The following is an 11,969-nucleotide window of genomic DNA, read 5'->3' on the forward strand; positions in this document are numbered from 1 at the left end:
CCTCATCCCTGTATCTCTCCTCTCTTTCCCTCTCATTTACTCCCACTCTCTCTCTCTTGTCTTGTAGTGCCCTCGTCTCCTGTATATAATACCTTCCTCTCATCTCTCACTTCATCCACCTCTTCTTCCCTTCTCTCACTCTCTGTCTTTGCTCATTTCCTGGCCTTTCCTACAGCCTCTCTTCAAACATCTCTTCCTCTCTGCATCTTCTCTATCCGCATCTCTTACTCTTTCTTTCATCTCTCCTCTCTATTAGTCTCTCCTCCTCCTCCTCCCCCTCCTTCTCCTCCTCCTCCTCCTCTCTTCCAGCAGTAGAGAATCACTGAACAGCGGCAGCAGCAGTATCACTCAGCACGGCAGCGACTCGCATGAAAGTGAGGACCGCTGTTTTTTTCTTTTTCTCGCCTCCTAGTTTTTCTCCTCTTCTACCCTCTTCCTTTTTTATCGCTTCTTCCCATTCAGTCTTTTCATTCACTCATTTCTTCTGTACTTTTGAATCCTTTTTTTTTTTCTGCACACATTGATCCTTTTCGGAGTGCAGCAGTATGAGGGTACCATGCATTCCAAACAGGGTTTCTGCTCCATCTAGAGCATGTAGCAATATGCTTTTCTTCTGTTGTGCATCACATTGGAGATAAGTAGGACAGTCTTGTAGCTTCAATATAGTATGTCAACCTCTGGGCTCAGATCTGCTTCTTTATGAACGGATATTTTAGCAGGTATGACTTTTCTTTAATCCTAACTTAATTCATGCAAATCCCTCCTTCAGTCACAGAATGTGTTGCGGGTACAATATGAAATATTGACCATAGCTGTAGTGCTGAAGATTTTGACACATGCTTGTGTATTTTTTTATTCTGAGAGAAACCTAATTTGTCTTTAAAAAATCTGATATTTTGTCAGCAGTGGATGGATTTTTTCTTCTGTAACCAAAGAGACACCTTTTGAATTATCTTGGCACTCTCACTCAATCTTTTCTCTCTCTTCTTCTCTCATTCCTTTTGCCATTTTTGTACTTTCTGTTCATTTATTTTCTCACTGGCTGGCTTTGAATGCACAGGAGGTAAAAAAAAAAAAAAATGGGGATCATATCATCAGTCATTTAACCAAGATGAACTTCTCGGATGTATCGACACCTGTGATGGCCACGATGCCGCCCACTTTACCACCAAACTCTTCTTTGGAGAATGTTAGCCAGGCGTCCTCTTCCTCGCCGAGATCTCCTCCTCTACCTCCACACTCGCAGGTGGCGTCGGTGTTCATCGTGCTGGTGGTCACAGTCATCATCCTGGGGACCGTGGTGGGTAACGTGCTGGTCGTGGTGGCGGTCTTCACCAGCCGAGCCCTGCGGGCGCCTCAGAACCTCTTCCTGGTGTCTCTGGCGTCAGCGGACATACTGGTGGCGACACTGGTCATCCCCTTCTCCTTGGCTAATGAGGTGAGGAAACTTCAGATATTTATACTCCAAAGGCATTTTCAAAACCTGTAGTTCGTTCGCTGTGGTCCGAACCAGTGGATGACGTGGTAAACGTGGGTCAGTTTCTTGTCACACAGAAAAAAATTAAAGCGAACCACAATGCATCACTAAAAGTCAGGTGAGAACGTCCTCTCCTTCATTGCTTAGATGTGTCTGGGGCGGGAGCAAGGATGTAAACACAGGAAGGAGGTTCTATCCGCCCAAATATCAAAATTGCAACGTACTTTGTTGTCAGTCCAGGTCGGACCTTGATTCACTCTCCAGCAAGCTGCAAACAACTATTAATTTCATCTGCATCCCAGCCTGCAAAGTTCACCTGTTTATGGGAGCCATTTAGCTCAAATTTACAGAGTATGCCCTGTAGTTGAGTCAGATCGAGGTCAGATTATATTCCCACCACAAACAAAACAGTTTGTCTGCGACCAAACCTAGACCGCTTCCTCAAGGGTACGCGTGATTGGTCCGCACCTGAGTACGATTACTGTGTTCAGATCTGCCCAAATGAATCGCACCAAGTGGGAAAACCAACCTGAGTCAGATTCAACCAGACACATGATATCTTGTCTGGATTATCAGGAAAAACATATGTTAATGCAGGTGTAAATGCAGATAAAATGCATTTAAATCCAATCGATTTGTATCTTCTGGGGACCATGAATGTTTGTACAAAATTTCTTGGCATCCATCCAACAGAGATATTTCAGTCTGTTCTTTCTCACAGCCGCACGGCTGGCAAATCGCTGCATGAAGTTGGTGTGAATATCAGATTGTCAGTTTTGGAAAGTTACAGAAATTCTCAGATGGAGCCCCCACAATGCCAAAGTCGGAAAAGTGTAGGGGAAGAAGGTTTCGGAAGCTGTTCAACCATCAGTCAAACACTTCTGATGGAGTATACTGACACCTTTGCTCTGCCTCCTCCTGCTCTTTCAGGGAAGCCCAGCAACAAGCTACAGAAGAATAAGTAGCCCATACGGTGGCATCACTTTCTTTGACCTGGGACCCCATGTTTGTTGACAAGCCCAGCAGCTACCCTGTTTAATTTGTTCGATGAGATCCAATCATGGTGCAGACAGAATCGAGATAAGATCAATACTAGGTGTAAATGCAAAATTCATGTAATTATCTAACTAATGTATCCACATACAGATTGCATATAAATGGGGTCTACATGACACATGCACGTGCTTCTGGTATTGGAGAAGTCAATATTTATTTGTATAGATTTGTGGATCAATGAAATCCATCACTGACAAAACTTTGCCTACAAGCTGCATTCAATCTTCAAAGCTGTGATTTTGCACTTTAGTGACCCCTAGTGGCAGCAGGTGATACAATTTGTAAAAGGTCAAACGTTTGAGGGGTATACATGTGACTTCAGGCAAAGGGAGCATTCTTCAAACCTAGAACCACTTTCAAGACAGCTTGAAACATGAAAAGAACCTCTGCTCTGTATCTATTCATAGCATCAAAAACATGGTGACAAAGCAGCCTTTGTTTGTTTAATTTGTTAAAATCCACCTCCACTCAAAGATATGTTTTTCTTCTTGTTCCCTCAGATGAATGTTTGAGCTGTTTCTGTGCAGAATGATGATACTGGAAGGCTGTTTACACATTCATCTGCTGAAAGTGGAAACTTTCTCTGTGCTCATTGATAATAATTTAGGGATGGGCCAAAGACATCACAACTACTTTGGAAGTTAATCAAGGTCCAATATTCAATTTATACAAGTGTGATGTGGAAAGCCTCCAGTGCACATACAGTAGTATTTTTATATGTCTTAAAACATGTCTGGAGGGGATCTTAAAGTTTAAATCCGATATAATGTGTTTGACACATATGTGTACAATACTGGTGAGCTTCTCTTTTTGTTTTCTCCTGCCGCCATAGGTAATGTAAGGGTCTTGCATGACATCAATCATTCATATTTCCTTTGGTAGTGGTGATGTGGATTTTCCCTCACATCATGAATTTGTATTCTAAGAAACATATCAATACTCCAGCTTTTGCTATTCCCCATGAGGAAAACAATACAAATTTCTTATTTGTCACTTCTTGTGCCCTGTGAGAGGATGTACCCAACATGAAATACATTTCAACAACAGGACACTCTTCTCTGTTGCAGTGATTTAGGCTTTGAAAACTGGTGTGTTTTTGAAATAACATCTTAAAGGGAACCTATTATGCTTTTCCTTATTTTCAGTTGTATATGTATGATGTTACAATTTTGGATGTTCATATTAAACATGGCTATAGTGTCAAATAATGAGGTAAACATATGTAGAAGCAATCCCTGTGAGCATTTAGTCATTTAAAAGCTTTTAATATGAAGCAGTAAAGCAGGAAATGTTGGGTTTGCATCAGCGGTAACTTAACATTACTCTGATACGGCTGCCCCTCGGCAGGCTTCCAGAAAGCTGGCCAATCAGAACAGAGAGGGCTTATCAGGAGGCGGGCCTTAAAGACACAGGAGCTAAGACTGCCTGTTAGAGACAGAGGCTGAACTGAGGTGCTGCATAAAGGGCCACTATAAGATACATAAGGAATTTTTTGAACTGTGAATCATGCAAAGCTATTCTAGTGGAGTCCCAGAATAAAAATATAGAGCTGGAAATTAGCATAATAGGTCCCCTTTAAACATTTTACAGTTTTTGAATCATTTCAGACAATTTAATGATATCTTTTCTACCCTGAAATTAGTGGGTGTCTACTTTATGTGTTGCTGCTGTTTCCTCTCATCTGCACTCAGTAATAACTGGTTAGTGGTTTGTCCCCGCTTTTCCTCAGCCATTAATACTTAAAATCTACCTTGAGCTTTTTCTATGTCACTTGAGACGTTACAGACTCTTTTCCCTCTGCTTTAGATGGGCTGGTACTTTGAGTTCATCTAGGTTGCTCTTTTTCTCTTTTTATTCACAAATGTTCAAAACACAGCCTTCCTGGTACTTTGGATCAGCCTGTCTCGCTGATTTATCATCTGTCTTGTACTTGAACTCTTCAGGTTTATCTGTTTTTCCTGTTTTCCAGTTGATTGGTTCCATAATTCCACCTAGATAAGGATAGTCATTAAATCAAGTGCTATGGCACTGAATAAAAAGCTGAGACTAGAAAAAAACAAAGAAATTTAAATGAAGTAATATTCAGATCCAGTGCAACTACATTCCTCTACTGCTGACCACTATTCATCTCACAATCAAAGTTGAGGCTAAATGAATAGAGGATATGAATTTAGTTGATATCCTATCCCCCAAACTAGGGCTGCAACTAATGATTATTTTCATAATTGATTAATTTATTCATCTTTTCCTGATTAAAGCTACAATATACCAGTTCTGGAAATCAAGTTAGCACTAGCATGACTCGAAAGCAAACCACTCCGCTTCTCCCTCTCCCAGTCCTTCATCTGCATCCTTGTGATCATGCTCACTCGTTGTATTGATTTCTCCCCGGGACTGGAAGTAACAGAGCTTTTCCATTGTAGGTATCAGGAGCTCGCTAGCCTGTGAGTCAGCCATAGTTAAGTCTTCCAGCAGCTAATGCTGGTTTGAAGCCTCAGTACAAGAGAAGTTGCAGGCCAGAGGTGTGTTTATATACTGATTGACAGCTGTGTGCTCCCACCCCTGACTTTGGTCTTCTCTGGATGGTTAGAAGGTTGCGGCTCACTTAAAAAGCTTGTGCTGCTGCCAGATTGTTCAATAAGCCTGGGTCACAGAAGCCAAACAGCTCTCCATATTAAGATATGCTTTGGAGCATATTTCAACAAAAGTTATATAAGAAAAAATGTAATGTATTTTGCTTTAATAGCCTGTTTTATTTAGAAAAGGTCAAAAATCTGTTAACATGCTGATTTCCATTTCCCAGATCACAAGCCAAGGTGACGCCTTCAGATTGTTTGTTTGGTCAAACCTACAGGATAAAAACCAAAGAAAGTCAATTTACAATGATATAAAATAGAGAAAAGCAGCAAATTGAGAAGCTGGAATCAGAGAATGTTTGGCATTTTTAGCCTTGCTGGAGCCATGGCTCAAGGAGTGTTGATATGTTGCTTCAGACCGAAATATTTAAACAACTATCAGATGGATTGCCATAAAATTTGGTACAGACGTTCATGATCTCCAGAGGATGAAGCCCATTGACTTTGGTGATCCCCTGACCTTTCCTCTAGTGCCACCATGAGGTTGACATTTGTGCTTTTGAGTTAAATATCTCAATAACTATTGAATGGATTTTTATGACCAAATACCTGCAAAATAAATGACATTCCCATCAGCCTCAGCTTTACTTTGTGTTTTGTGCTAATTAGTAAACATTAGCATGCTAACACGCTGCACTAAGATGGTGAACATAGTAAACATTATACATGCTAAACATGCAGCATGTTAGCACTGTCACTGTGCTAACACTTCTGCTTTAAGAACACACAAACAGTGAGGTGTGAGACAAGCTTCAATGCAAGTCCATCAAAATTAAAACATGTCGCACAACCTCGATGAAGGTGAGATAGCCGAAAACATTTGGCGAATAAAGCATGGTGTACTGGAGAAGAGTCGTGCAACGTGTTTGGATTTTGATGGACTAGCATTGTTGTGCGCATGTTAGCATGGTAACATTTAGCTCAGAACACCACTACATAGATACATACATAAGTACAGCCTTACAGGGCTGCATGGCTGTAGAGTCTTGTTGTTTGACAAATAACAGAGATTTTTCATAAATGTTGATTCACTAACTGATTAAACGGTTGTTTCAGCATCAATCAATACTTCATTGAAGTTTGTCTCATTGAAGCAAACCAAATACAAGGCTTTCAATAGTTTCATCTCAGCCATCTCCTCGACTACTCAAGTTAAGCAGAAATTTCCCCAATGCAACATCTTCCAAATGTTTTGCAGCCAATCAATTTCATTGCAGCTAAGAAAGTCCAATACTTACTTCATTAGCTCCTGCCAGCAAGGACCATACAGGTGATGAAGAGGTAAATGTCGGACCTTCCTCTTTAGACTCCCTTAATTAAACTGCAGAGGACTACAAAAGTAAAAGCACAAGCTGTGGAAGAATATGATGGATATTTTATGCGGTTCTGAAAAGATTGTTGGCTTCAATCAATTTGAAGCCGACTGAGATGGGCAGAGATGAAACCACTGGGGAAAACTCTCTGTGAGGTTTCCTTACAAACTAAACCGTTTCAGACAGTGTGGCAGTAATGAGATATTGACTGAATTTTTATTTTGAAGTGAAATAATCCTTTAGACACCTCAATCAAGGCCGCCCTGACTGACTGAAGCTGATTGAAGAATAAAATATGAATAAACACTTTTTCTTTTCTCCTGCAGTTCATTAATGGTGCTTACATGAGTAATTAACATATCTCAATTGGTTTCTTGTCTTTCCAGGTCATGGGCTACTGGTACTTTGGTTCCACCTGGTGCTCCTTCTACCTGGCTCTGGATGTCCTCTTTTGCACTTCCTCCATCGTCCATCTCTGCGCCATCAGCCTTGACCGCTACTGGTCTGTCACTAAAGCTGTCAGCTACAACCGCAAACGGACGCCCAAACGGATTAAAGCAATGATCAGCATCGTGTGGCTCATATCTATCGTCATCTCTTCCCCGCCGCTCCTTATGACACAGAAAGAGGAGAGTTGGGATTTGGACATGGAGGCGGACAACAACACACAAAGGCAGGAGTGTCTTCTCAACAACCAGACGTGGTACATCCTGTCCTCCTGCCTCGTGTCCTTCTTCGCCCCAGGAGTCATCATGATACTTGTTTATTGTAAGATCTACCATGTTGCCAAGCAGCGGGCCTCCACTGTGTTTGTGGCGAAGAACGTGATGGAGCGGCAGCCGTCGCAGTCCGAGACCTGCTTTGTGGGCACCGCCAGGACTTGCCAAAGAAAGGGAACCAGCTGCGGGAAACCCCAGTACGAGCTGGACAGCCCGCCACCTGCGAAGCGACACAGCTCCTCCAATGTAGACAGCAACAGCAGCAGTCACAAGAGAGGAGAGCTGGATGATATTGCCTTAGAGGAGAGGAGCTGCGAGATAAAAACATCCTCATCATTTTCTTCTTCACTCCGCTTCCCCAGGAGAGCCGGCGGGAGGGTGAAAACAGAGGAGGGAAAGGACTCTGAGGGTACAGCAAACAGGTTGAAGCCTCCTCCTTCCTGTGCCTCCATATCATGGGCATCATCTGACCACTGCTCCCATCACTTCCTCCTTTCTTCTCCTGTGCCTCTCCGTAGCCGGCAGATGTCTCTGTCCAAAAACAAAGTGGCGCAAATGAGGGAGAAGCGCTTCACGTTTGTTCTGGCGGTGGTGATGGGGGTTTTTGTTCTCTGCTGGTTCCCGTTCTTCTTTACTTACAGTCTCCACGCTGTCTGCAGAGAGAACTGTACGATCCCCGACACACTCTTCAACCTCTTTTTCTGGATCGGTTACTGCAACAGCTGCCTGAATCCCATCATTTACACTATTTTTAACCGAGACTTCAGGAGGGCCTTCAAGAAGATTTTATTCCCAACTCATAAACGAACATAAGATGTGAATGTACGTGTGTGTGTATGTGTGTGTTTGTGTGTGTGTGTGTTTGTGTGTGAGTGCCTTCAGCTCATTCACATACACACACACACACACACACACAAACACAAATGTGTGCACACGGTTTTAATCCTGTTTTCCACTGTGCTGTCATACCGACATTAAAGGGCTTGTCATACAGCCTGAGTATTGATTTATTATTCAACTACTCTCTAATGTATTAAATAATCACTTTCTATTCTAGTTTAAAACAAACCAGAGGAAGGTGATTATGACATTGATGCTGTGAAGGCAGGTCGATGCAATAATGGTTCAACATTACAACTTGTGTTTTGCAACTTGAATGTTAATTAGAGGAAAATAGCCACAGGGCATTGAACTATGTCCCCGCGGAGCTGCGAGATGTCTGTGCATATAGTAAGGAGGCTAACTGGTTCTGCGAACCCACTATTGACAGAAAAGCTGATTTATATGAAACTGAGCTAAACTGGCTGCACTTTGTAAAATACACAATGAGTTCTTAATAGATTTCTGCGCCTCAGAGTATTTAAACACCAGCAGCACCTAAACTTTAACATAAAGAACAGAGGCAAATGAAAGTTACCAGTTTTTTCACACAGCAGCAATGTTCTGTTGACACTGCACAGCTCGGGGGCAAAGACATTAAAAATTCATGTGCAGCTAGCAGATGGGCTGAGCCGCTATAAACAGAAAGAGAGAGGACAAAAGAGAACGAAACGGAGAGAGGGAAGAAAAGAGAGAGTCTAACTATAACCGAGCCTCTGAATAAATATAATCAACCTCGGGCTCAGACAATGATGGATAATTATCCTCTGACGCTCAGGATGAAATAACTGGGCGGATCTTCGCGGGCTGGATGACCCAGAGCTCACATCTCTACCGTCACTGGAAAAGTCGCACCTGACGGGACCGAGCGCTGATCCATGACCTGACCGAGCACAACCTGGACTCAAGCTACAAGAGGAAGCATAAATAATTACTGATTTAATCATTCACGTAATGTAGATTGTAGAATAGTTTGTGCAAGGAAAGTTCATGTGTTGCTTTTTCTTTGAGAGGAGACTGAGATAATAATCAGGCATGATGCATCTTTTCAAACACAAAGATACGAGTATCGGCAGCAGTGGATGGAGCAAAATGTCCAAGGCCACAAGTGATGTTATGTCATTCTGGTTGCTATGCAACACCACGTTTGACAACGGCTCAAAAGTTGCGTAATTAATAATCTCACCTTAAGTAATAAAGAATATGTGGCTGGTGAAAACTAACAAGGCCAAAAAAAACAACAACTGAAAGACCACTGCTCAGGATTGTAGCTTTCATATTTGTGAGGTCGAGCACAAAGTGAAGAGAAGCACATCGTTTTACAAAGCAACTAACTACAGTAGGATGCTACAGATGCTACAGACGATGCTCTAATGTAAATATCACAATATTACATTTCTAACCGCATATCTCTGTCTACTCTCATGTTTTCTATCAGGCTTGAGATTTTTTTTTGTAGTAGTTATCCAACTGTGAATTCAGAGATGCACAAAAATGAACTTTTCCATCCAACATGGTTGTTATTGTAACCATGACGATGAGCATCCCCTAACCTTAAAGCGCCTACAATCAGTATTTTTTTAATAATACCAATGTATCAAATTACAATGTGTAATATTTGAGGTGTGTGGCTCGTACTAATGAACCTACAGAGAATTATCAGTGACTCTGCAGCTCTGCTCGGCTTTACGGAGCTTTATAGTGAGTTTCAGCTCATTGTTTAACTGTCACTCTCAGCGCTCTCATAGCGTCGTTTGCAGTCGCAGCAGGCAGCTGTTTTCAGAGAAAAAGCTCTAAAAAGCCTCTGTACACTACCTGCTCGGCACCAAATGGCAAACAGACACAGTTAGCTGTAGACTAGCTGGTGAACATAGTGGAGCATTTAGCAGCTAAAGAGCCAGATATTTCCCTCAGGAGTTGGTAGAGAGTAAAAACAGAGTAAGAGAGCAAAAAGAGAGTGAATATTGGACTTACATTCACCAGATGGACAGAAACATGACTCCGAATGAATGGTAATGTTGCTCCGTAACTACTGGATGAGGAAATAACTGTTTGCCAACAAGTTCAACATATCATCTTAAAAGGTGACGATATGTCAGTGTTGTACTTGTTTCTGCTTGAAACAAGTGGCCAAAAAAAAGCAGGTTTAACAAAAAAGTAGTTTGACCCAAACCATAGTATTTCTGTAAACCTAACCAAACCTTCAACATAGCATTGTCACATCATAACTTTATTTTTATTTATTTTTCAGCAGTGATTTCTAATGGTTTTATAAGGCACAGACAAATGATATCATCCTGTAGATCAGAACGCTTCTATGTGTCGTTCTGGAGTTCATAGTTTGGAAAACGTTTTGCCAGACTACTAATGTTTCTTGTCCCGTCTGACTTCTTTCCAGGGAGGTCACTGCCCTCCAAGATCCCAACTGCTAACTTTGTGAATAAAATGTTATGATGGCCGACAGAAACAACGGCCAAACCTTTGACAATACACATCACTGAGCCTGAAATGAAAACATTTGCTCTGAGCACTTAGAGAGTGTATGAAAGCATTCATGTGATGTGTCCTAACCTTGAAACTGTGATCACTCAGCTCTCGTTTGAATGCATGCAAGAAGAGCTGGTTATTTTTAAATCTGGCTGTTACTTGGTTTGCTAGTTCGGGGGCACACAAACCACAGCGAAACACACAATGGCTCTCCTCCTGCCAGGTGGAGCGATGGAGACGAGATCCTGGACTCTGTCCAAGGGTTCACACTGTTGTGTCTCACAGAAGCAACACAGCTGTCACTCATTGTGTGGGTGTCAATGAGGCCAAAATGAGAATATGTTAATTTACTCTTCATATGAGAAGTTCAGTTGGAAGACTGAAATAAAGCAGTGCAGTGTTTCATGTGCAATGGTTGTAATATAGTTCTGTAGACTTGTTTAAATAATTAAATTCACGTCATCACATTATTCATCATCAATCCATCCTTTGGGAACCATTAATGCGTGTGCCACATTTTGCGCCCATCCATCTGGTAGAGGTGGAGATATTTCACTGGATAATTAAAAGTCTTGACTTGGTGCTAGATGAACAATCAGGGTAGTGCCAGGCTCATTAGGATTTATCCTCTGGGGACCTTGAATGCACCAAATGTTAATGGCAATCCATCCACAGTTTGTTCAGATATTTTAATCTGGACCAAAGTGATGCCCCTAGCGTGTTTTAAAGAGGACACACATTTACACATCTATATTTATATTCTGGGGCTCCACTGAAATATCTTTGCATGATTTGCAATTTTAAAAAAATCCTTATTCATCTTATGCAGCCCCTCAGTTCAGCCTCTGTCTGAAACAGGCCGTTTAAGCTCCTGTCCCTTTAAGGCCCGCCTCCTGATGACCCCACTCTGTTCTGATTGGTCAGCTTCAGGAAGCTTCCTCCAGCTTTGGAGGCTACTTAAACAAACTAAAGTAGCAGGATTTCACTTCTTTTTCTCGTTCTTTCCTTGATATGGAAACTTCTCAAATACATCCCTACATATTGGAGCATGAATCCGATTTGAAATAGTGGACAACGTGAACAACACATTAGCAACAAAGACTATTGAACAGAAAGTATTTCATTCACATTCCTGTTTGCATGCTACAGATCAGCACCCAGTTGTTTAGTGAAAGTATGTAAAATTTGTTGTCACAACTGATGTTGCAATCGAGTTTGTTCGAGCTTCAAATTTTGCAAAAACACTGCTCTCGGCTGTTGCTTTTACAGATAACTGAGTTATACAAGCATAGAATCTATTGTCAAAGTGTTTGATTGCTGAATGTGTTGATAAATGCCACAAAAACACCAACGGTTATTTTGTTTAATTAAGATGTATCCATGAATCTGTTATCACACTCCA

The 11,969-nt window shown here is 41.6% G+C and overlaps 1 protein-coding gene across 1 annotated transcript; it reads left to right on the forward strand.

Moving 5' to 3' along the window:
* LOC121891798 (alpha-2Db adrenergic receptor-like) lies at positions 1–8,194 on the forward strand. Its single transcript, XM_042404411.1, has 3 exons — positions 1–719; positions 1,061–1,438; positions 6,869–8,194. Exons 2-3 carry the CDS (start codon positions 1,112–1,114, stop codon positions 8,012–8,014), a joined length of 1,473 nt encoding a protein of 490 aa, XP_042260345.1. The 5' UTR covers positions 1–719; positions 1,061–1,111; the 3' UTR covers positions 8,015–8,194.
* The last annotated feature ends 3,775 nt before the right edge of the window (positions 8,195–11,969 follow it).

The sequence above is a fragment of the Thunnus maccoyii genome, chromosome 1 (genome assembly GCF_910596095.1).
Source record: "Thunnus maccoyii chromosome 1, fThuMac1.1, whole genome shotgun sequence".
Taxonomy (NCBI): Eukaryota; Metazoa; Chordata; class Actinopteri; order Scombriformes; family Scombridae; genus Thunnus; species Thunnus maccoyii.

What these genes read in the sequence shown, in the direction of transcription:
- LOC121891798 (XM_042404411.1), top strand. Translation starts at nt 1,112, where the DNA reads ATGAACTTCTCGGATGTATCGACACCTGTGATGGCCACGATGCCGCCC. An exon ending in CCTTCTCCTTGGCTAATGAG is followed by an intron (nt 1,439 to 6,868) that starts GTGAGGAAACTT and finishes TTGTCTTTCCAG; the next exon opens with GTCATGGGCTACTGGTACTT.